The sequence below is a fragment of the Capricornis sumatraensis genome, chromosome 2 (genome assembly GCF_032405125.1).
Source record: "Capricornis sumatraensis isolate serow.1 chromosome 2, serow.2, whole genome shotgun sequence".
Taxonomy (NCBI): Eukaryota; Metazoa; Chordata; class Mammalia; order Artiodactyla; family Bovidae; genus Capricornis; species Capricornis sumatraensis.
In genome coordinates, this window is record NC_091070.1 from 26566042 (window position 1) to 26592229 (window position 26188).

Here is a 26188-nt window from a genome sequence, read left to right on the forward strand (position 1 = left end):
CAGGACGAGCTCAAAATCTGTGCTCTTACTTGAGTTATCACCATGTTATTCTTGAGTTAACATAGATTTCCCCCCCACCCCCCACAACTGGTAGTAAAGAGATGTTAAATTTAGCCCAAATTATGCTGCCAGCCAAATCACTCTAGTATTTATTTTCAACAGACCCTCAGCTGCTAAAAAATCATGAAAGACTCAGACTTTATTTAGGAGGCCAAGTCTTTAGTTGAGATTTAAGCTTGTCTAAGACTTAGCTCCAACCTACCTCTCGAAAAGCTTCATCTCCTATTCCTGAGCCAGTGGAGCTTCTTATAATTTCCTGAACAGTTTCTATTCTGCCCTACCTTGTACCTTTTTGCTTATACATTTCTCTCTCTCTGCCACCAGGAACACTCAAATTCCACCCCCTTAATCAAGACCATCTGGGAACACTGCTCTTCCATCAGGTTCTTCCCAATCCCCACCCCCACTCCAGGAAGATGAGATTTGAGTTCTCAGACCACTTGGCTTTACAGCTGCTGGCATGTCTGCTCCCATTAACATTAACTGACTCATCTTCTTGCACTTCCAGTGTGTAATTCTCATAGCACTTGGCCTGGTGCCTCTGCTTACTGAACTAGGTTCACTTAAGGTTTAGGGTAAACAATGGGGTAAAAGAAAAGGATTATTAAGAGTATTCTGTTTTCCGTACTCCCCAGTGTTTCATTTATCTTACAGGATTCTCCTGTACAGTCCATGTTCTACATGTGGTCAAAATATGTGAGCGTTCTGTTATGTAACAGACTTGCTCAGCCAGTGCAAACAAAGCTGCATGAATGGCCCCAAAGCCAGGTGACTGTTGTTTGTGTGCCAGGTTACAACTGAAAAACACTTTGGTTGGGGTCTCTGTTTGGACAGAGAAGACAAAACATTTAGAAGCTCTGGGAGGTATCGTCATCATTATTTGTGAGGGGAGATCAAATGGTCAGTCTTGTTTCTGATAAGCACTGGACAGCCTTGATTTATAGTCACAGCCGTACCTCCGGATTCCACGTCTTAGGACCAGATGCCCACGGGGGACCTAGCACACCCAGGACAAACCTGCAGAGGGGCCCTGCCTTGAATGAGCCCAGCTCCTCTGATGGTGGTGATTAGAGGGAGGGGAACCTTCAGGGACCCCCAGAAGCAGCCCCCAGAAAATCAGGCCAATGCCTTGACCTACTTGCCACACACAAGCAACAACAGGCTGGCATAACTTCATCTTAAGACTTCACACAAGTCTTAAGGTAGTGTTAGAATTTCTAAATAATACCTCTTCCTCAAGGACCAACTCTCATTTAAACCAAGTCTAAGTCATGCGAAATTTTAAGCTAAAGAGAAAAAAAAGGTGAGATATACTTGGTTATCTTCTTCCTTCCCTGGTAGCTCAGTTGGTAAAGAATCTGCCTGAAATGCAGGAGACCTGGGTTCAGTCCCTAGGTCAGAAGATCCCCTGAAGAAGAGCACAGCAACCCAGTCCACTATTCTTGCCTGGGAAATCCCACAGACAGAGGAGCCTGGCAGGCTACCGCCCATGGGATTGCAAGAGTCAGACACGACTTCATGACTAAACCACCGTGCTACAATATAATCCTCCTATAATATCAAAATAAGAATTTCCATTCATTTTTATCAAGCTCTACCTTTATCTGTAAGTTTAGAAAACTGCTGGGTTACCTTAGAGGAAGATGGGGTTCAGTTTTGAGATCTGTGAGGTAACCACTGTAGCCAGGGAATAGGAACCCATTTTTAGGCCATTCCTTACCTTGAGCCAATGACATCAAAAAGATGTTGCCAACGGTCATTGATTTTGTTGAGCTTGTCATCGATCTCAGCTGCTCTTGTCTTGTTGCTGGCCTTGATCAGCCGGTCGCCCATTTGCTTTAATTGTAACTTGTTTTCACTGAACAAATTTATTTCTTCCATGCAGTCCTGGCAGAGGCACCAAAACACAAAGCTAGAATCACTACAGAAAATTCATTTCTTTGGCAGATACAAACACACAGTTGTGCCTCCTGAAATTTCTTAAAAAACAAAAACACTTCTCTCACCTGTTAATGCAACCCTTTAGTGAGCAGCTAAAAAGTCAAAAGTGCATGTGTAATACATAAGGCAGTAGTTACTTTCTTAATTCAAAAGCCCTGGTTTCCCTCATAGTTATTCTAATGCACTTGGGAGCTGAGGACTACAGGGTATAACGAAATTAGCCTGATATATCAGCAAGAGTTTTCCTGAGGTTTAACTGAGTGGCACTTGGGGTGACTGCGACGAGAAGGTTCTTTCTTCCTTTCCTTATGGGAATCAGCGACCACTTCACAATTATGAGCCCCACTGCTGTTGGTCTTTCTCCTTCGGCCAGGGGATCGTCTTAACAACACAGTTAGAAAAATAACCCACCTAGGGTGTGAACTGAGGCTTAAGAAGCCGTGAGCCCCTTTTTCTTCCTAACCAAGAGAAAGCAATGCCCTAGTACACAGCACCCTGCCCACCAAGGACAGCCCACCTTTCCCACCTCATTGGAAATATGCCTATGGCATACACTTCTGAGTCTGGGAGTGAGGAGGGCAGAGAAGACCATGGTGGTCATAACCGCACCCCTCTGGGAACTCCTGCTCACCTTCTGGAGCTTTTCAATCATTTCTTCAATACTAATATCTGCTGTCTGGAGAACTTTGTTTTCCATCTGCACCAGCCATGCACACAACTCTTTGTTTTTTTCGTTGAACACAATCCATGAATTGAGTCTATCTTCTATCTCCTGTTTGCGTATAGCCACCTGGAAATGACAATGCATTTGGCAGCTGAGTATAGGCAGGAAGGAAAGACTTTCTCTTCCTCCCCACCCCCATCAAAAGGACTATGGATTCCATTCAGGTGATCCCAAGGACTTAAATTATTATGTTTTTGCCTTTTAAAGACCTAAGGTTTGAGGTCAACAGAAGTTTTACACCTTTGATAAATGCCTTAAAAAGCGACAGTAACAAAAGGTTGTACCTGAAGTGTAACTGACCAAAAGGATTCACCTTTATCCAAAACAGTTTTAATATAATGCGGTAATCCATTATTGCTGCTGCTAAATTGCTTCAGTCGTGTCTGACTCTGTGAGACCCTATGGACCGTAGCCCTCCAGGCTCCCTCTGTCCATGGGATTCTCCAGGCAAGAATACTGGAGTGGGGTGCCATGCTCTTCAATTTATTATTACTGCATTTTATTAAAAATTAGAAACAGGAAGTTTAGATGAATGCATTTTAACCATCACCTAAATTTATTTTATTCTTTACTCTTTAAGTATAGATTTATTTACTGCTTGATACATGTTACTTTTTTGTTTTATGATCCAAATCCTTTCTTTTTAAAAAATGATCAAGTCCTTATTCTTACTTAAGGCCAATGTCCCACCTGTTTAATTTAAAAACTATCATCTTGGTCACAATATCTTATGTATATAGAGCAAATGAATGACAAAAATCAACATCACTTAAATGTTTGAGTGGTATATTTCAAAAACAAAGCAAAATTTAAAAAATGCATATCATTCATTTAATCCACCTTCCCCATATGCACCACTGCTCTGGATGGAAACCATGGAAATGGAATCAAATACTGGTCTGCAGTGAGCAGGCTGACCCCCAAATACCCAATGTTCTGTTATGCAGAAGCAACCCCCAAGTTGACATCAGCAAAGGATCTTCCTCCTTCCAGGGTTCAAATTTATTACTTAATAAAATGCAAATCAGCCTCTTTAAATGTACAAAGTATTCCCAGGTCTTAGAAATCTTCAGAGTCCTAGAGATAAAAAGGGTAACCTTAAATTTTTTTTGGTTAACTTTTAACATCCCACTTTACAAATGGGGGAACCAAAGTTGAACTCCTGGACGTTTTTCAACTATACCCAAAACAAAAAAAACGCTCTGCTCTTTTCAGAGTGAAGCAAAAATAGCCAATGCTTCTACATCCACCCAACCAAATGTGTTGAGAGGGCTGAAAAAAACTATCGCTAAAACCCAAGTTTTGTATTTCTGTTTTTCATAGCATCTATTCAACTCAGCTTTTAAAAATCCTGGCATTTTGTATAGCATCATTCTGATTGGATTCCTGATGGTAACAATTAGGAACATCTGGGCCCCAGTCTTCACTTCTTCCTTAGCTTTTAGGATACCTTTCACATATTCTCAATTTTCTGTTATATAAAATTTGAATAAAAATTCTAAACGGACTATTCTAAAAGTCCTTTAGTCTTTTAGAAGACTAAAAGTCTTTTAGAATAGTCTAAAAAGACTATTCTAAAATAGTCTAAAAGGACTATTCTAAAATTCTAAAAGGACAGGTATATCATGAATATTAAATACTAAAATAAAGAAGGAAAAACATTTTTATTTAATTAAAATGCACTCAGAAGTGTCTGAATTTAACTTTTACGTACATCTCTTAATTTACAAAAATTAAAGACTTAACTTTTCTTAGAATTAAATGTTCTTAAGACAAAGATCTATTTGAACCTTTCAATTCCAACCTGATCCTGTCATCTACTTACACCTTGTAATACCTTAACTACAACTCAATTCTTAATAAGTATAAGTGATTCACTAAATAGTAAGTGTAGCAGTTGACTCTTTCTTTCACAGAGTTTCAAAAGCCAGCTACTTGAAATAAACACTGGATTGCATGTGAATGCAGAGTGCGCTGATAAAATGCCCTGGAGCCCGACACTCAGTACTGGGCCCACAACAGATAATGCAGAGATACAGCTCTAAGGCCAGCCTGGACCTCTTTGCTTAAGTTCTGATTCTCAGACAAGGACTGGTACTTGTCATCTCTACACGACCGAGAGCAGAGTGCACACAGCTGCTCAAAACCGCAATCCTCCCCTCCCCCTTGCTCTGAAGGTGATTTTTTTTTTTTTAAAAAAAAAAGCTCATTAAGAGTGTGCAAAGTTCCAGCACTGAGTGCTGGAGAAACAAAGGGTCAAATCTGTTAAACCTTGTTGCTGGCTTCTCAAGGAACAGCGCCAGCCCAGGCTCCAACTGAAAAGGGCCTCCCGGTTCAATGAAATTAAGCTCCTTTCTACTTTGTCTGGCCTTCGGAGACATTTCAATAAACTTCAGAAGAGCCGTGCCCTGCAGTTAACTGACTTACTCTTAAGCAGAGGTCCTCCCATTGTCTGTGCAAATGCTCTATTTGCTCCTTCAAAACCATCACGTCGTCCACCAGAATGTGCTGGGTTAGGTCGGTCTTCATTGTGTGAAGTTCTTTCAAGTTCTGAGTCCAGTTAGCTAAAGACTTCTCTAGTTCCTGCATTTAAACACAAGGGGTAAAAAAAGAAAGAAAACTCTTCAACTCAAGCTGCTGTTGTTTCCAAACCTGTAGAAGCTAATCCTTTGATTGGACCCTGGGGGAGGGGAGGCCAGGAAAAGGGGTGGGACTTTCTGAATGAGAAACAGCCCAGGGCCAGCCTCTGCGGCTGTGGTTGGCCAATTCCTCAGCACCTATTTTCCCAAAGCAGAACTCTTTTCTACCTTTATTTTCACTTCCTCAGGTATTTCAGACTTTTCTATACTTAACTCTATCTTAAAATCAAGTAGGTCTTTACCTTTATTTAGGGGAAAGTAAAGTATTTTTGGAGTCTCACAACAATCTCTCTCACCTACATACACTTAATTCTGAAACTGTGTTACAGAATGTTGTATAAAATGTGATTTCCCTACTTTTAAAAACACCTTAAGAAATTCAATAAGCATTGTTGCTTATTGAAATAACAATAAGCATTGTTGCTATGTGGCAATCATATAATGACAGCTTCTCTTAAGTGAGTCATTTTGGTTAACTTTCAAAAAGAATAAATATAATTGAAGGAAAAAAAATTGTTCCCTAATGATTGCCAGAGATGGGTTAGCAGAAAATTTCCTCTGGCTCTGGAAACAATTTTTTCTTTTTAAATGAAGTATTGGTCAAATTAAAACATTTTTGAATTCTAGGACTTAATCTAGATAATTACTTTCACGAGAAAGAAGGTAAAATGAAACAGCCCAAACATTCAAGAAACCTCCAGATTTTTATTGTGCTTCTCATATTCTGTATTTTGGCACATTTGAAGGGTCTCTATTCATACCTGTCTATTGAAATCTGAAAGAAGAGAGTATTTCATTTACATCAGTAATCTGTCTGAGGGGTGGCAACAGTAAAAATGGGTTAATTCTGATTGATTTTCAGAGTTCTAAAAGCTACACTGGCATGAACTTGCCAATAAGGATTTACATTGAATAGAATGGTTTGGAGGGTTCTTTTTAAAGGTTGCATGGAGATTTAAGAAATAACATCTTTTTCAGAGGAGAAATCATCACTTTAAATTTCCGTTGCCTACTTCTTGCTTCACAATTCTAGTAAAGTGGATGAGAGCAGGTTCTGCTGTGGAACATTTTTTTACCAGCTTCATCACCTGAAGCAGGCAAGCCACAAGCAGAAGTTTGCCATTCACTGACTCTCAAGACCGGAAGATGGTTGCACTTCAGTGTTACCTGATCAAAAGTGCAGGCTCAGACGCCTGCCCAGAAGGGTGGCCGGTGTAAGTAATCCACCGCCCGGTTTAAATCAATTTTGGTTTGGATAACCCGTCTTCTCCCACAATTGAAAGGATAATTAACAGGTGTAGAACTTTTGAATATGGACATTTTGGGATTCTTAATAAATACTGCCACATTGTGTTCTCAAAGGAATGACTATCTTTTTCCACATACGGTTTGGTATCGAGTTTTATATATTTGGGGGACAAGTTTAATATGTGTAATAATTCCTGCTGCTGCTGCTGCTAAGTTGCTTCAGTCGTGTCCGACTCTGTATGATCCCATAGATGGCAGCCCACCAGGCTCCCCCGTCCCTGGGATTCTCCAGGCAAGAACACTGGAGTGGGTTGCCATTTCCTTCTCCAATGCATGAAAGTGAAAAGTGAAAGGGAAGTCGCTCAGTTGTGTCCGACCTAGTTATGTTTAAATTTGTTGTTCTTTAATTACTTGCCTGAGATGCTACCCAGTTCTTCACCTTTATCCTTCCCCAGATGTATTTAGCTAATTCCTACCAACACTTGCAGGTTTCAGACACAGGTAATCCTTTAGAGGAGCCTTCTCTGAGTCATGGGATGAGGCTGGGACCCTACGCACACATGCTGTCATATGTACCCATATGGTGGGACTCTGGTCAACATGCATCTCTCCAGTAGCCTAGACTATCAGCTCCACACTGGCTGGAGCCGTGATCACATTTCTCACCAATGCACTGCCCACCTAGCACTTACCAAGAGACCTAGCAGAAAGTAAATCCTCAAATATCAAAATGTATGATTGAAAGAAAAGAATTTGGCAGTATGTCTCAAGAGCTTTAAAATGTTCCTAAATATTAAGTGCAAAAGCAAGGAATCAAACAATATATTGGGTAAGGTCTATTGAGGTAATCTATTAAGACTGAAAAAGTTCACTTATTTCTATAAACATTTCAAAACTCACACTTCCATTTTAAAAAGAAAATACTCCAGATTTGCTACCAAAACTAATTGCAAAAGAGAACATGTCAGGTAAGTTTGCCTTTCTTAATTTAACAAGATAAATTTTCTATACTGCAAAAGTACCTGTGAAATTCCAACTATCCATATGGAATATGATGGAAAACTTGACTACATAAAGTGGTGCACTGCACAGGCTTTGACTGAACTCTAACACGGCACAACAGCATTTAAGCCTTCCTGTGGATTCAATTATTGTTGGGATTGTCAAGTCCTATTTCTCTACACTACCAGCTGGGTACAAAGAAGATCAAAAAATGAATCTGTGTATGTGTGTGTGTGTGTGTGTATATATATATGTATTTGTCTGTATATGCATAGAGCATCTTTGGAAGAAAATATAACAAATTGGTAACACTGCTTCTGTGGAGAGAAACTGATGGGAAAAAAGTTTTCATGTATACTTTTTCGAATTCTGAACCATGTGACCACATTACTTATTCAAAAAATATTTAATGAAGAGGTACAAGCCTTCAGTTATAAAATAAATAAGCTACAGAGAGGCAATATATAGCAAAAGAAACATGGTCAATAATATTGTAATAACTTTGTATGAGGACTGATGATTACTAGACATCGTGGTAATCATTTCATAATGCATGCAAATGTCAAATCACTGTGTAGTACACCTGAAACTAGTATAATATTGTATATTAACTATATTTCAATAAAAATTATTTAAAAAATAAAACTATCCCATGGATTCAATCATATGACAAGTTTTGTGAACATTGATGCCCACTATAGCAATAATAATTTTCATAACAGTTTATAGTTAGCATATAAAATATGATTGAAGGCAGGAGAAGGGGCCAACAGAGGATGAGATGGCTGGATGGCATCATCAACACAATGGACATGAATTTGAGGAAACTCTGGGAGATAGTGAAGGACAGGGAAGCCTGGCGTGCTGCAGTCCATGAGGTTGCAAAGAGTCAGACACGATTTGTGATTGAATAACAACAACAAATAAACCATACACATATACAGACACATATAACCATGTAAAGCAACTTCCCCATATGTCAACTTGGCTGTGATGGGAATGTAATTTTCCAAGGAGGAAAGTAAAGTTTGAGTGGTTACATATTTTCCCAAGTGACTTAAGAATGATAAACACAGCTCTGGACAGGCTTTAGGTTACTTGGGATCTCTCTGGAATATGGTCATAGGTTGAATGAACTCCATGCTCTTGCCTCCTCTCCCCAATTCTTTGCACAGAAAAATAGAATGCTGAGGCTATGGAAATTGAAAGGATCCTAGTGGAAACTGAGAATTGTCCTACTTGGGAGAAATTATGCCTCCTCATGGGCTTTCCATCTAGTCAAAGATATGGTTTTTCCAATAGTCATGAATGGATGTGAGAGTTGGACTATAAAGAAAGCTGAGCACCGAAGAATTGATGCTTTTGACTATGGTTTTGGAGAAGACTCTTGAGAGTCCCTTGGACTGCAAGGAGATCCAACCAGTCCATCCTGAATATTCACTGGAAGGACTGATGCTGAAGCTGAAACTCCAATACTTTGGCCACTTGATGTGGAGAACTGACTCATTTGAAAAGACCCTGATGCTGGGAAAGATTGAAGGTGAGAGGAGAAGGGGACAACAGAGGATGAGATGGTTAGATGGCACCACCAACTCGATGGACATGGGTTTGGGTGGACTCTGGGAGTTGGTGATGGACAGGGAGGCCTGGCGTGTTGCAGTCCATGGGGTCTCAAAGAGTCAGACACAACTGAGTGACTGAACTGAACGTGGGCTTATGGTTCATGTTTTGCACAGGTTTCTGGACTTGATGGGAGGAAAGTCTATGTGTCAACTCAGAGGGACTCCAGGTCCTCTTATCTGTTACTTGAAGTCTAGATCCAAACTTAAAGATATAGAGATGATAAAAACTTTGAAAATCAGGGATAGTCAGGAACATTCTTAACCTAATAAAGGCATCTACTAAAACATGACCAGCAAAAATCATACTTCATGGTGAAATGAAAACATTCTCTTTAAAATCAGGACTGACACATAGGGGCCAGCTATCAATGCTTCTATAGTACTGCTCTGGAGGTACTGACCAATGTAGATGGAATGGAAGTTTAAGAATTAAAATAACCAAAAAAGTCATTATTCACCAATGGTAACTGTGTTCATAGACTTCCAAAAGAACTAACACAATTATCAGCATTAATAAAAGAGTTTACTAAGACAGTTAAATATAGTATCAATGCAGAAAAGTCAGTCACATTTCTAGGCATCAATATAAACAAAAAATATAATTAGAAAAAGACAGTATTTTCAATAGCTTTAAAAGCAACACATCAAGAAATAAATCTAACAAAAGATGTACAATACTATATAAAGAAAGTTATGAAACACTCAGCATGACTAAAAGGAGAAATATGCCATATTTGAAAACAGGAGGACTCGATGTCAAAAAAGATGTTAATTTCCTCCAAATTACTCTATAAATTCAATACAGCTCCACTGTAATGCTTATCAGGATTTCCATTAGTTTGACAAGCGGCTTCTAAAAGCTGTGAGAAACCAAAGAACCAAGGACACCCACACTCATGTGTGAGAATGAGGGATGGATACACCACACCTGAAACGAAGATTTATTCAAATAAAACACAGTACTCAAGATGATTTGGTATAAATGCTAAGATAGGAATAGAGCAGAGAACCAAGAATTAAACCATGCATATATGGAAACCTGATATTGGACACTGGACTAATCAGTAAATGGACAACAGGATAATGGGCATCTATATGAACAAAACAAAAATCAGTGCTTCAGTGAATAAAGATGCTCCAAGTGTAAAAAGTAAAATTTGAAAACTTTAAGAAGGAAATGTACATCTTTATGACTTAAGTACAGAGTAATGGTACAGCTTATATAAAGTTTAAAAACAAAATTAATACTTCTATATTCCGCCGAGATCTACATAAACATGTAGTAAAATAATAAAGAAATGCGTAAGAATGGTAAAACACCAGATTTAGGACTGTGGATACCTCTGGGGATGGGGAATACCTTGGAGATCATACAGGGCATTTGAACTGTATTTGTAATATTTTATTTTTCTGCTGGCTGATGGTTTCATGGAAGTTTGTCATATTATTTGTTATGTTTGAATTTTCTTGCGTGGTAGAAATTTTTACAATGAAGAAAAAAGGTTCAGGCAGGAAGACACTAATTTCCAGCACAGCTTGAAGTAGGAGGCTACTCAATTCTTTCTAATTATTTTCAATTAGATCCCTGAAGTAACTAAAAGAAGGAAAAAAAAATTAAACTATATTCCATTAGGCTGTGGATGTCTTTCCAACATCAAATCTGCAGAAAGGAAAAAGATGGAGGGAGCTCCTAACCTGGAAATTTAACTGGTCCAAGTTCCTATGGGTGAGTTTGCCTTGTCTTCTGCAAAGCCCTGACATACCCAGGAATTTTTGTGAGTGTAGTATCCATTAAGCAGAATATAGCTTGGAAAATATTACAGAAACATTGTATTTGAGCAAAACCCCTAACTACTGTCCTCTAAAAAATTAATTCTTCAGTCAAGCTTTAATTTCAAACACAAGGCCATTTGATAAAGGAACAGCTTTCAATGTAATCTCAGAGGCCACATCTTATGTTACAGAGGAGAAACAGAAGGACGATTTGAGGGCAAAATCCCCCCAAAGAAGAATTTCTGAAAAATCTTTCTAGCCTTCACACATGAATCTCAAAAAGCATGGATTCTAGTTGTTTCAGCAACCAGCATGGTGTATTACAGAGAAGGTAGAAAAAATATTTTCCAAGTGGACCTGAAAACTTGTTTCACACAGACAACGAAAGACAAACACTTCAACTTCTCAGAAAACAGCTGAGTGATTATCTTGAACACTACTTCAGAACTCAATACCTTAATCAGTTCTTTTTCTCTGTGGAGCTCCTCGTGAAGTTCTGGAAGAGGGTCTTTACTTTGTGCCTTTAAAGCGTGCAGCCTGTTTTTCAACTCCTTGATTTTCTTTTCACACTGGTCCCAGGTCTATTTGAAAACAGTGGTAAAATTGGTAAGTACTTTGCTGTTTAAGAATGAATTATAGGAAAAGGATAATTAACTTAATCCATGTAATTGCTCTATTAAATGTGTCTTTGTAAATCACGCAGACACCCAGGTCCTTGTCTTAGCCGACAAAGCAGCTGGGATGACAGGATGTTCTACGCCTCTCTGCAGGGTTATGTGTGGCTCATCTCAACCACTGGGTTGCTTTTTGCTTAGAAATACTTCTTCCTCCCTCCCCATATCTCTGATCTAGCTAACTTGTTTCTATTTTAATTTTGGAAAAGTTCACCTTTCAAAGGCTACTGGAAGGATTAATTTTTAGCATTTCCAGTCTTGGCCATACACTCTGCTAACACTGAAAAGCAAAAGCACTCAACTACTTTTCTTGTCTTTTCTAGTGCCGTCCCTCTGCTCTCTCTCCCCCTTCTAGACATAGCTTGGCTTTAGTGACCCTTTCACAGTCAAGTTTCATTCTATTTCTCACCACCGTTCTGACTGCCACCTCCTGCTTGCAGTGCTTTAATGCTTTTTCAATTTCACTATCTCACTGTAATTATAATAAGCTTAGGAGACAGGGCAAGTGTTAGTATCACATTTAAAATGGGAAAACTGAAACTCAGAGAAAACTGACTGGTCCAAGTACATACAGTTAGAAGTAGGATGAATTGACAGAGTAGTGTTGACATGCACACACTACCCCGTGGAAAATAGATAACTAGCAGGAAGCTTCTGTATAGCACAGGGCGCTCGGCACAGTGCTTGTGATGACCAAGTAGGGTGGGAGAGAAGCTCAAGAGGAAGGGGATATAGGCACACACACAGCAGATTCACATGGTTGACAGCAGAAACTAACACAACATTGTAAACAAATTATACTCCAATTAAAAAAAAAAGTGAGTCGATCTAAGGCTACAGTTTCCCTTGTGGATGCCTTTCTTTCATGCTAGATCTTTTCCTTAAACCTTACATTACTGAACAATAGTTGCCTGTTTTTTTTTTTTTTTTTTTCAATTCTGCCTGCATTTTCAAGGGAGATTATAATTCATTAGGATAAATTTCTATTCCTGATATTACTAAAATCACTCTCCTGAAATTACTAAAAACAGACAAACACAGACTCAAACACTATTCTATTCCTCAGTGCAACTGACACTTAAATATCCTTGGGTTGGCCCAACTATATGCTAACCCTCACTTAAGGAGAAGCCACTTGATCTAGCAACATCAACCATCTGGAACATACCCAAGAAGAAAGTAAAGGGAGACTGTGAGTCCTTTTCACTTCCACCAAACCTTCACTTGCATTTACAATCATGGCACGTGCTCAACAACGGTCTGGGAGTTAACTAATTTCATGCAGTTTGTACACCAAATAAAATTCAGATACTTTATTTATAGGAGAGATGTTCAGGCCCTAACTCAGCACATATTTATTCTTTATTCAGCAAAATATCTCTGACAAGCTTGGTTATCTAGTTTTGATACACACACAACAGATTAGAGAAAAGAGTGGGCTATAAGGAGTAAGTATTCTCAGAGAAATAAAAAGTAAAAATAGACAGCTTGACATTAAATAGAAAGAAAGAAAAACCATAAAAACCACATAAGAACTCAAAAAGCACAACAACGCAGGAGTTAAGTTCAAAGCAGCTCAGAATTTTTAAGAACAACTTGGGATTTTTTTAACATAAAAAAAATGAAGGATTTTTCTAATAATCACTCAAAAGAAGACATTTTGGTTTTTAGAGGTATAATCATAAATTATCCGGGAAATTCAGTTACATGGAAAAGTGGATTCTTTGAAGGTAGCAGAAGGATGAAGCATCACTATATTTACTTTCATATACTAAATTCAAAGACAGACTACACGTGGAATGTTAGCTTTGGTTACTGAACTTCCGTTGAACATGAGTTAGTTTCCTGTTTCATAAAGGTAAATATAAAATAGCACCTCAAGTATTTGGATATTAACATTAAGCTTTTCCATTAACATTATATATTACTATTTTAGGTAACCATCATGATTTGTGGATCAGCAGGACCCGACCTAAGGTCCCTTGGAAGACCTACAACATTGTGATTTCCTAAAATCATTGCCATCTTTGGAGAGCAAACAAAAATTCTATGTACTACATTTAAATACCATGAAAGGAAAAGAAAATGTTGAGTTACCTCTGCAGTGCTCTGGAACCGTTTAACCATTTCTCCAAGTTGGAGTTTTGTGTCCTTCCAGTTGTCCTGAAGTTGACTGATTCTCTTGTTAACTGACTCTTTAGTTTCCAGGTTAGCTGTGTTCAGTAACTTTTCCCCAGCTTCCAAGGTTAATGCATAGGTAGTATGCCACCTCTGGAAATGAATTTCTTTATTCTTTAAAAAAAAAAAAAGAAAGTAATTTGCTTAAGCCTTTGATGTGATCAAAATATGACTCTTTGCATGTGTTTGTATTTCCTTCAGAGCCTCTCTTAAATGTTAAACTAGATATAAATTAAACAAATCTGGTTAGAATACACACACACACACTCATTCACATCAAAGGCTGATATTTAACTGAGTAGACAGCAGACCACCAAATGATGCGTTCTTAAAATAATTTTCAAGCGTTGATAAAAGGTGTATAAAAATACACTTCACAGAATAAAAGTCTATAAGATAAAGGAATTCAAGAATATTAAGAAAATGACTGAAGTATTAGATCTGATAATAAGAGCAAATACCATCACCATTATGATATAGCCAGCTTACTCCTAACCCACATGAGTAGAATGTGTACATTATGCTAAACAATACATTACCATATGTAAAAAAGAAAGCAAGTGAGAATTTGCTATGTAACACAGGGAACTCAACCCAGCATTCTGTGACAAGCTAAAGAGATGCAATAGGGTAGAAGATGGGAGAGGGGTTCAAGAGGGAGAAAACATATGTATACCTGTGACTGATTCATGGTGACGTGTGGCAGAGGCCAACACAATATTATAGAGAAATTGTCTTCTAATAATTGTATTTTGTTCTATACTTCTCAATATTGCACAATTATAATCTTTGATAATTACTAGTTACTCAAAATAAATTAAAAAAACAATTTTTTTAAAAGGAGAGAACAAATTAAAAAGGTAAAATATAAAACTAGACACTTTAGCACTTAAACACTTATATACATCAGTGTTTGCCCTAAAGGGATAGCTTTTAAAAATTCTCTTTGGATATCATATAGATTTCCCTTTAAAAGGGACTAAAACCAAGTATTTATATTACAGAAATGAAGTAAAAACTTTACAACTGATTCATATTTCCAAAAGCATTTGGTTTCAGAAGAAAAAAATGGCTTTTATTTCTGTTGTAAATATGACTTCCTTTATTTTCAAATTTCTCAAGGGAGACATAATATAGGCATTTTTCAAAATGGAAGCTTTTATTTTTAAAAAATCAATCGAGCATTTATTTACAAAGATAGTTTCAGCAATACTTAGGATAGCCCACATGCAAAAAAAGAGGAAATTTCCTGGTGGTCCAGTGGTTGGGACTCCAAGCTCTCACTGCCCAGGGCCTGAGTTCAACTCCTGGTTGGGAAACTAAGATCCCAGAAGCCATATGACCGAAAAATCAAAACATCAAAACAAACAAAGAAAAAACTCCATGAAACCCAAATAAAAAAAAAAAACCCTGCAATTCAAGGAACACTGCCCCTCCACACTTGTCCTTCTAATATTCAGTATTGCTGACATAGCCACTGTTATAGACGTCTTTTAGCCATTTCAGATTGATCTCATCAAAAGACATGCTTCTCATCCAGTCTCCCCTGATTGGTCAGCAGCACAATATTCACCAAGATCCTCGACCTCCAAACCTAGAGTCACCTGGACTTAGATTTTTATTTACCTGCCATATCCAAACCATAAGCACATCCTGTAAGCTTCACCTACAAACAGCCTTGTGATCTTCATTGTGATCACCCTTGTCTTCTCCATCCTAACAACTAACCAAGACCACTGAAAAGCCGTGAGTTACGGCAGACTGTATTTTTCACAGAATGGCCACAACAATATTACCAGCCCCATATGCTCTCCCCACATGCTCTCCTAGAACCTTGCCCCTCCCCATCAACTGGTGGTACCTCTACCCCCTCCTCATGAACCCCGGTGGGCACATGTGATGACCTTGATTAACAGAGGATGGCAGAAGTGGCTGATGTCCAAGGCAAGGTCTAAAAAGCTGGTGTAGCTTCTCCCTGGCTCTCCTTTCCGGGAGACAGGCACCTTTGAAGCCGTGAGTTGGATGTAGGGAGTCCAGCTACTGGAAGCTACCACATGTAGAGTCTGCAGGGAATGAAGCCCAAGAAGCCCCAGCTGCTCCACATCCTAGCTGTCTGAGCTGAAGTTCAGTTCAGTTCAGTTGCTCAGTCGTGTCCGACTCTGCCACCCCATGAACTGTAGCACGCCAGGCCTCCCTGTCCAACACCAACTCCCGGAGCCTGCCCAAACTCATGTCCATTGAGTCAGTGATGCCTTCCAATTATCTAATCCTCTGTCGTCCCCTTCTCCTTCTGCCCTCAATCTTTCCCAGCATCAGAGTCTTTTCAAATGAGTCAGCTCTTTGCATCAGGTGGCCAAAGTATTGGAGTTTCAGCTTCAACATCAGTCCATCCAGTGAACACCTAGGACTGATCTCCTTTAGGATGGACTGGTTGGATCTCCTTGCAGTCCAAGGGATTCTTCCAACACCAGAGCTGAAGTACTAGACATGAAAGTGAGGGAGCCTTCAGATGAGTCCAGCTTCAGCCGCCATCTGACTCAAACTGCCTGAGAGACTCCTGCCGAGAGCCACCTAACAGCCCTGACAACCTCCAAAACTATATGAGAGAATAAGAACTCTTCGCTGTCTTGCAGCAATAAATAGAGGTAATGCGCTGGGATTCCTGCTTCTGTGACCCCACGCCCACCCCCAATCCATCCCCCTCAGAGAAGCCAGAAGACCTTTAAAAATACGAATCATATCATGTGGCCTCCTTTTCCAGTTTCAACAGCTTCCTACTACACCCAGACTGCTACGCAGCTGTCACGCCTCTCTCCAAAATGCTCCTCCATGACTGCCTCTCAAGTCCATTTTCTATCATTGCTGCCTACTGGCTACACCCATCCTATGACCCTTCTTTCTTCCTCTTTTTTGCTAAGATTGTTGCCATCTTAGGGACTCAGGAAAGTTGCTTCCTCTGTCCAAACTGCTCCCCGCCTCCAACCCTCAACTCTTTGCACAGCTGGCTCCTTATCACTCAGGTTCCAGTTTAAATGTCACCTCCCCAGAGATTACCCAGTCTAAAGCAGCCACTTAATCTCTCCATCATCGGCCCTATTTTAATGACCCACATATGCCATGTTGCAGTCCGATAGTTTATTTTTTAATTTGTCCGATTCCCCACCCCCCCATCAGACAAACTAGTATTTTCTAGTTTATTGATTTGTCTGATTGCCACATGAGAGCAGAGGTCTTCTATCAGTCCACACAACATAACCAGCATTTAGAACAGTGACCAGCACAGAACAGGTACTCAATTAATATTTGACACCTAGATAAACAAATGAGGCAAGCACAGGACTTCTGAAGAGTGCTGGTTTGTTTAACTGTCCCTCTAATGTGACGCATGGTTCGATGACTCAATGGAATATGCCCTGGGAATTGCCAACTAATTGTTCTAAGTCCTATGTTCATCAAGCAACTTTTGTATTGGAAACGCTGTTGTCGAAATGAACTTGCCCTTCAAGAGTAAGCAAGAATCTGGGACTTCCCAGGTGGTCTGTGGCTGACTCTGCACTCCCAATACAGGGGGCCTGGGTTTTATCCCTGGTCAGGGAACTAGACCTCACCTATTGCAACTAAGAATTCGCAGGCTGCAACTAAAGATCCCAAGTACCACAACTAAGACCTGGTGTAGCCAAATAAATAACTATTTTTTATAAAAAAGAGTAAGCAGGAGTCCTGTTGTAAACCACTACTGTGCTAATCATTTACATATTTGTTAGTGTCTTAAAGGTCTGTCAGGCTTCCCCAGTGGCTCAATGGTACAGAGTCTGCTTGCAATGCAGGAGATACAGGAGACGCAGGTTCAATCCCTGGGTCAGGAAGATCCCCTGGAGAAGGCAATGGCAACCCACTCCAGTATTCCTGCCTGGAGAATTCCATGGACAGAGGAGCCTGGTGGGCTACAGTCCATAGGGTTGCAAAGAGTCGGACACGACTGAAGCACAAGGCTGTAAAGGTATGTCACTCCAAACTTCTGCACTCCCCCTACTCATCCCCAGTCCATCTCTGTGCCCACAAGCCCAGGAGAGCCTCAGTATTTCTGGATGAATGGATAAGATTGGGTTTCTGACCCCACAAGGCTGAGGACATGGCTGAGCAAGGTCCCCATGACCAACTGGCCTCCCCACTGCAGAGAGCACACTTGAACATCAGAGGAAACACGAAACCTGAAGCAAACAAACATCTTTCAAATAAAGGCACCCTGTGGTTCCCACACTGCTGCTGGGCTCACACTACCTTCAGCTCATGGATCAGGCTTCTCGTTTGGTGGAGGCTGTGGCAGTCCTGGCTCTTCACTGCGGACAGCAGGTGGCTGGTGTCGGCGAGGAAGCGGAGCAGGTCCCCCTCGGAGGTGGTGAAGGACCGCCACTGCCGCACCAGCTCATCGATGTCGCTCTTCCTCTGGCGAACGCCCTGGGCCGCACTCTGCCACTGCTCCTTGAGCCTCGTGAACTTCCAAACAAATTCTGGTCTTGGGGGAAATAGACGGTTAGAGAATTCTGACATCTATGGGTAGAAAAAAATTACTATCAACGTGTAATAGGAACTCAGATTTGCCATTTTTACCTAGAAAGACTACTGTAGATCTGAGCACCATCCAACTTAAACATGATGGGGAATGTGGGGCTGGAGGGGTCAATGTGCGGGATGGTGAAAGGTACTGAGCAGAAAAGAACTGCACAGGGCCTGGTATTTTGCTGACACGCATGACCTCAAACAAGCTGTTCTGACACAGATTATACCAAGTGCTTTATGGAAAACTAAGCATGGCGTCAGTGGCAAACGGATGAATAGGTAGGTCCCTTGTAATGTTATTGATTACTTGAGGGTTGTACACTACATAATTGCAGCAATAAAGAACATGCTTTCTGGAACTACTCAAATATTTCTTTCCCAGATAAATAACACCCTTCATGTGAGAAATAGGGCCTTTTATTTATTATGGGAAAATCATGCTAATCAGATCAAAAGTAGTTAATCATCTTGAAACTGGCTTGAATTTATTACTTGAGAGGTAGGAAGAAATGGGTTTGTATTTCTTAGTTATGCCGAAAGAAGATTCAGAAGCATATGGGGAATGATGGGGAGGAAGCGAATACCTATGGAGATGTATGGAGAAATCATTTAGGAGGCCAGGCCCACTCTGGGCTGTTGTTGGCAGGGGCACCAGCTGTGTGAGCAGGTGCAGCTAGTGCCACCAGGCTGTCTGAGGGCTTCTGCTCAGCCCGACTGGAACTGCCCAGAGACCCCATCCCATGTTCATGGCATAGAGAGAAGTCTCTTCTTTCACAACTGTGACATAGCCACCTGCTGAGAACAGTCCTTTGAAATTTATTTTTTAAATAGCAAAATATCATGAGGCTAAAGGTAGAAAGGAAAACATACTATAAAATGACGCTTTGGAATAAAAAAATTAGTTAACTGGACTTGGCAGAAATGTGTTTGCAAATCATCTGATCTGTTAAGCTCACCCCTCTACCACAGGGAAAAGGGGTCCTGATGTTTTTATGGCCATGAAGCAAGACTTTATCCTAATATATAGCCAGAAGACTGGCCCCATAGCACTCTATCAGTCACAAGGCCACAGGCATTGACGTTAAGATTCATGTGGTGGAAGGCCCGCCCAGTTGCATTGCCTTCCACATTCTCACAGCCATCATGAGTCCTGGAGAGCTTACCTCTTCTCTATTTCTACTGTGTCCAGGAGTTGTAAGCATTGGGTGACATAAGAATCGGCAATTGTCTGGTTTATAGAAACTTCAGCTTCTAACATCTGTACATGAATTAAAATGTAAAATATTAGTGAAAACTGTTTTCATGAATTTCCTAACAAAGTCTACGGAGGATATGTGAGATAATTTATTTTCAAATGATTTGAACCTAACTGCAAAAAATGCTTAATCATCACATCTATAAATACCATCTTAGAAGCAAATAGGTCTAATAATAACTACATATAAGACCCATTTATTGGGCATCTTTGATTTGAGTTGTTGTTCAGTCGTTCAGTTGTGTCCGATTCTCTGAAACCCCATGGACTGTAGGCTGCCAGGCCCCTCTGTCCATGGGATTCTCCAGACATGAATATTGGAGTAGGTTGCCATTTCCTTCGATTTGAGAGGCACTCAGTAAAACAAGCATTGTTTCACTTTTTCTTCAGCTTAGGACTCAAGTAAATACTATTAGATCCATTTGAAGAGGAAGAAACTAAACTGTTCAGGAACTAACTCAAAGTTTTCATTTTCAGATTTCATTTTCAGTGCATGACCCTACTGTAACAATGCAGACTTAAATCAGTTTCATCAAAAAGTTACAGTGAACTAATCATGCATAGTTTGGAAATGCAGGATCTGCCTATAGAAGGATTTTCAAACATACATCAGTGAAAGTATGGAGAAACTCCTCTGCAAAATTATTTATGTTAGAGTTATACCAGGTGCCTCAATACTTTATAGAACTACTCAGTGAAAATATGGAGAGAAGCTGAAGTACTTTAACATGCTCTTGGTGAAGTGGTACCATGTTCACATTCTAAGAAACCAATGCTGGGCCAGAAGTTCCATCTACTGCAGAAAAATCTAGGAGTTTCAGTTCAGTTCAGTCGCTTAGTCGTGTCCGGCTCTTTGTGACCCCATGAACTGCAGCACACCAGGCCTCTCAGTCCATCACCAACTCCCGGAGTCCACCCAAACCCATGTCCATCGAGTTGGTGATGCTATCCAGCCATCTCATCCTCTGTTGTCCCCTTCTCCTCCTGCCCCCAGTCTCTCCCAGCATCAGGGTCTTTTCAAATGAGTTAGCTCTTCGCATGAGGTGGCCAAAGTACTGGAGTTTCAGCTTCAGCATCATTTCTTCCTGAACACCCAGGACTGATCTCCTTGCAGTCAAGGGACTCTCAAGAGTCTTCTCCAACACCACAGTTCAAAAGCATCAATTGTTTGGAGCTCAGCTTTCTTTATAGTCCAACTCTCACATCCATACATGACCACTGGAAAAACCATAGCCTTGACTAGACAGACCTTTGTTAGCAAAGTAATGTCTCTGCTTTTGAATATGCTGTCTAGGTTGGTCATAACTTTCCTTCCAAGGAGTGAGCATCTTTTAATTTCATGGCTGCAGTCATCATCTGCAGTGATTTTGGAGGCCCAAAAAATGAAGTCTGACACTGTTTCCACTGTTTCTCCATCTATTTGCCGTGAAGTGATGGGACCAGATGCCATGATCTTCGTTTTCTGAATGTTGAGCTTTAAGCCAACTTTTTCACTCTCCTCTTTCACTTTCATCAAGAGGCTCTTTAGTTTGTATTCACTTTCTGCCATAAGGGTGGTGTCATCTGCATATCTGAGGTGATTGATATTTCTCCCGGCAATTTTGATTCCAGCCTGTGTTTCCTCCAGCCCATGTTTCTCATGATGTACTCTGCAAATAAGTTAAATAAGCAGAGTGACAATATACAGCCTTGATGTACTCCTTTTCCTATTTGGAACCAGTCTGTTGTTCCATGTCCAATTCTAACTGTTGCTTCCTGACCTGTATATAGATTTCTCAATAAGCATGTCAGGTGGTCTGGTATTCCCATCTCTTTCAGAATTTTCCACAGTCAAAGGCTTTGGCATAGTCAATAAAGCATAAATAGATGTTTTTCTGGAACTCTCTTGCTTTTTCGATGATCTGGCGAATGTTGGCAATTTGATTTCTGGTTCCTCTGCCTTTTCTAAAACCAGCTTGAACATCTGGAAGTTCACAGTTCATGTATTGCTGAAGCCTGGCTAGGAGGAGTTCAGTCATTAATAAAACAGAGTAGCAAAACAATATTTGGAAATTTATGAAATGTGTGAGAGTTTTGCAAATGATCAACTGACAAATGAATTTGCTTAAAGACATACATTCTGTGTTTTGGGATTGAAGATTGACAGGTATTCTGCATATTTTTACTTAAATCTCTCATCCCCTAACTACTGCCCCAGGGAGAGGGGGACAGAGTGGCAGGGCATGGGTTTATTTACCTCATATGTCTTCTGCTGTTCTAGAAGAGCAGGAAGGCTGTCAGCCATGTTTGCCTTGAGTGTCTCTTCTATCTTCTCCAAAAGCTGGATCCACTTTTCACAGCAATCAAGAAACTTTACATTCAATCCAATTTCTTGAAGCTCACTACAAAGGTTTAAAAACAGAACAGAGCCACATAACAATGACATTACTGCGCTCAACTGTCAATTTTACCATAATTGAAACAGAAGGTGGGAGCTGGGCTGTTCTGACCTGCAGCGTTCCAGTGCCGTCGCCGTGGCCCGGATCCACTGCCGGTTCACGTTTTGTAATGTCTTCATAGCTATGTCACTAAGTGGGAGCTTGAGGCTCACTTCATTCAAATGCTCAATACCAGGTGACTGGGCCGTCAGTGCCAGCACATGATTCTATGAAAAAGAAATTAAATTCCAGATTTTTGGATGCCACTGAGATACCTAGATGGTGAAAAAGCCTCAGAAATCCTATAGACCTTTCTTATCTCAAAGATGAGGGAAAGCTGGAGCTTAAATAGGTAAATGACTTGCCCAAAGTCACACAGCTAGTTAGTGTCAGAACTGGACCTGAACCTAGACCTGTCAATTCTGTGACTTCTCTAGAATAAGCTGCACACATGGCCAGAATCAACACAGCCCAGGAAACAGAGAGTGATCTTGGATTCTTGTCTTTGAAGAGGATGGAAATAAGCTTCCTTTGTTTTTAAAGGATCCACCCTGGACCTTCAAGTCCCATTTAGTCTGCCAACAACTTGACTTTCAACAGATCATGCAGTTTATTTACTAAGTAAATGAAAATTCAATCCCTGAAATAACCCTAGCAAAGCATGGTATTTAAACATCCATATTATGTTGATATCACAGGAAAGCAAACTCACCAAAATTTTATTTTTAAAACAATATTCTAGGGACAGCATCTAGGTCAACAATGTATTCAGCAAACATCCTTCACAATATCCATGTTCTCACTACAGAACTCTGCTCTAAGAGTCTAGGTGAGGGTCAGCAAACTTTTTCTGTTAAGGGCTAGATCATAAATATTTTAGCCTTTTATAAGCCATATGATCTCTGTGGCAAACATTCAGCATGAAAACTCCCACAGACAGTACATAAACAGCAGAAGGCCATGGCTACATTAGAGACGCTTTATGTACAAAACCAGGTGGGGGCTGCATTCAGACCTTATGTCATAGTTTGCTGACTCTTAATTTAAGTTATGAATATTGGTCCTTAGGATCACGATCCAGAATTCGTTAATTCTTCATTCATCTATGTTAACTATACTAAACTTACTAAGGTAATAAAGAAGGAAAAAATACCATTAATTTAATAGGGTATTTTACTTTTTGATCTACTAACCAAAAAAATTCAATTAATCACAACATCCAACTGCTAGATTATTCTAGTTCACTGAAACTAACTAGTAAAGACTTTAAGATTTAAAAGTCTACTGAAACTATTGAGGCATATTACTAAAATAAATCTCATGACCCAGCATTTCCATTCCTGGGTATATAGCCAAAAAACAAACAAACAAACAAACAAAACACCTCCAAAACACTAATTCAAAAAGATATGTGCAACCCAATGTTCATAGCAGCATTATTTACAATTGCCAAGATACAGAAGCAACCTAAGTGTCCATCAACAGATGAATGGATAAAGAAGATATGGTACTTATATAATGGAATACTACTCAGCCATAAAAAAGAACACACGTTTGCATTTGCAACAACATGGATGAATTTGAAGGGCATTATGCTAAGTGAAGTAAGTCAGAAAGAGAAATACTGTATGATATCACTTATGCATGGAATCTAAAAAGCACAACAGACCAGTGAATATAACAAAAAAGAAGTAGACTCACAGATAAAGAGAATAAACCAGAGGTTACCAGTGGCAGGGCCAAGGGCAACACAGGAGCAGAGGCGGGGGAGGTGCAACTATTGGGTTTAAGATAGACTCTAGGATATATTGTACAACACGGGGAATACAGCCAATATTTGTAAAAACTGTATACGGAAAGTAATCGTTAAAAAATTATATTATAAATTTAAAAACTAAAAAGGGAAATAATTGAGAAATAAATTGTATATATTTAAAAAATAAAAAAGTAAAAAAATAAAATAGATCTCTGTTGTCATACTTTTCTAAACACTAGGGAAAATAGGACAAGAATGAATGACACATTAGTGACTGTTGTTCAAGGGTTAGGATGCACACAGATTCTTTAATGTGACAGTAAGTCGCTTATTTTTTATCCTATGGTGAGCCTGAGCCCCTAGAAGTAACAAACATTGGCAATACCAGGAATAAGTCAGGATTTCCTTCTTTTTCTTGCCGGTAGAGTTTATCCAAATTCTCTTCTTCATGTGTAATGAGACCTTTTAAAGATTCCAACCGGTCCCCAAAATCCTTGAATTGTGATAGAACAAACTAGAACAAGAGAAGTTTTCATCAGAAACAATTTTCATGTGCATCTGCAACAGAAGCAAGCACAGCCTTGTGATAAAAGTTCATGTTGTTTCCAGCCCTAAGGAATTCGTCATCAGCTCATTATCTTGACTATCCAGAATATCTCTGATATTTACTTTGTGCCTTCGGTAAAGTACTAAGCCTTCTCAGGGGTGAACAGACCACCTGCTTGACAGGGCCATATAGAAGAGTCCTGCTAGTTAAGTGTTTTCCCTGCTGTGTGATACTGGAGCTCCGTGGCCTTCTGTTCATCTTTTTGAGAGTTCATGAACAAAAGGCTTTTCAAAAAGAGAATAAAATATACCACAAATGGCCATGCTTAAAGCAGCCATTCTATGACTCAATTATCCCACCTGAAGATTCAAATACTGTGTGATCTGAACAGTATATAAACTATATCACTTTAACATGTTCAATAAAGAAGAAATGTGACTGAAGAATCACATGACTGCAGAATCGTGTCAAATGGTAGATATGCTTAGGGCGTCTTTATTCTGTTGTTTCCCTAATGTGCAGCCCACAAAGCACTGATAACTATCACTTCACAAGAGACTAGGAACTGTGCGGAGTGTGCAAGTGTCCAAGACTATAACTTGAATGGAAAAAATAAGAAGAACCTCAAATTCATTTGTTTTCACAAGCAGCATCTTTTCCAGGTAGGAAGCTCTCTGGAGGGAGTGCATTTGACCAGACAGGAGCATGTGGGCGTTCGGCTCTGCAGGTTGTGGGAGCCGATCCAGGAGAGTGGAATTTTGGAGAAAGGCCTCTTTTGTCTTCTGTACCTCACACTGCAGCTCCTGGAGGAGAAAAATGATTGCAAAACATTCCTCTTCCTTTCCCAGAACAAATCCCCACCTCGTGCCACTCCATCAACATCTAGAAGAATTTCTGCCCTGAAATTGTGGGTATGGCTTTTTTTTTTTTTTTTCTGTTTATTTTGTTTATTATTTGGCTGCACCAGGTCTCAGTTGTGGCATGTAGATCTTTAGTCACGGCATGTGGGATCTAGTTCCCTGAACAGGGATCGAACCTGAGACCCCTGCATTGGGAGTGCAGTCTTATACGGTGGACTACCAGGGAAGGCCCTACTGTTTATTTTAAAGAGCCAAAAAAGCTAACGCTTCTTTATATGATGCATATCACTGGTGCTAGTTTGAAATTTGTCAGTTCGGAGCTAAAAGTGACCATGGATAAATAAAGCTGGGACTTCTAGTTCACAGAAACTGGAGATGACTTTGGTAGAGTCCTATGAGTTCTATTTCTAATCATCGAACACTTTAGGGATCTGCTTTAAGGCATTTAAAGGATCAATCCAACCGTTTTCTCTGTCTGAGACTTTGTAACATAAATGGATTCATATGCAGGGAGTGTGGAATCTCACTGACCAAGCCAATTTTAGCACTGATTTTGGAAATATTGCATCTAAGTCAATTTCTGTTGTTTTTTTTTTTTAAACAACAGATTACGTAGAAGTTGATCAGAAATATGATTCATATCTGTTGAATTCTTGTCTCTAATTGATATTTCTTTATTTGACCTATAGTATCAAAAGATACAAAATGTATCTAGTCACCTAATCTAAAAGTATTTACTTTATAGCCATTCATTAACCTAATAGAATAAAACCACAGACAAAAGTATATAACTCTTTGAATATTAGTCTAAAAATCATTATTTCCACAGAAAAGCCTTATTAACACGGGGCGAATCTATGATTCTTTCTAAATCAAGAGATTCAATATCTACTTCTTAGATGCCCACATTCAGCTGATACACTTCTGCTTTA

At 39.7% G+C, this 26188-nt stretch overlaps 1 protein-coding gene across 1 annotated transcript in view; it reads right to left on the reverse strand.

Annotated features, from left to right (window-relative positions):
- SYNE2 (spectrin repeat containing nuclear envelope protein 2) overlaps window positions 1-26188 on the reverse strand; it is a 271450-nt gene that overhangs the window by 34229 nt on the left and 211033 nt on the right. The window contains exons 88-98 of the mRNA XM_068963775.1: window positions 25020-25199; window positions 24235-24363; window positions 22166-22320; window positions 21913-22057; window positions 19585-19679; window positions 18143-18377; window positions 13781-13975; window positions 11465-11590; window positions 5153-5308; window positions 2633-2791; window positions 1781-1947 (exon numbers count right to left, since the gene is read on the reverse strand). Coding sequence (XP_068819876.1) covers window positions 1781-1947; window positions 2633-2791; window positions 5153-5308; window positions 11465-11590; window positions 13781-13975; window positions 18143-18377; window positions 19585-19679; window positions 21913-22057; window positions 22166-22320; window positions 24235-24363; window positions 25020-25199 — 1742 coding nt within the window. The remainder of the gene's footprint in view (window positions 1-1780; window positions 1948-2632; window positions 2792-5152; window positions 5309-11464; window positions 11591-13780; window positions 13976-18142; window positions 18378-19584; window positions 19680-21912; window positions 22058-22165; window positions 22321-24234; window positions 24364-25019; window positions 25200-26188) is intronic.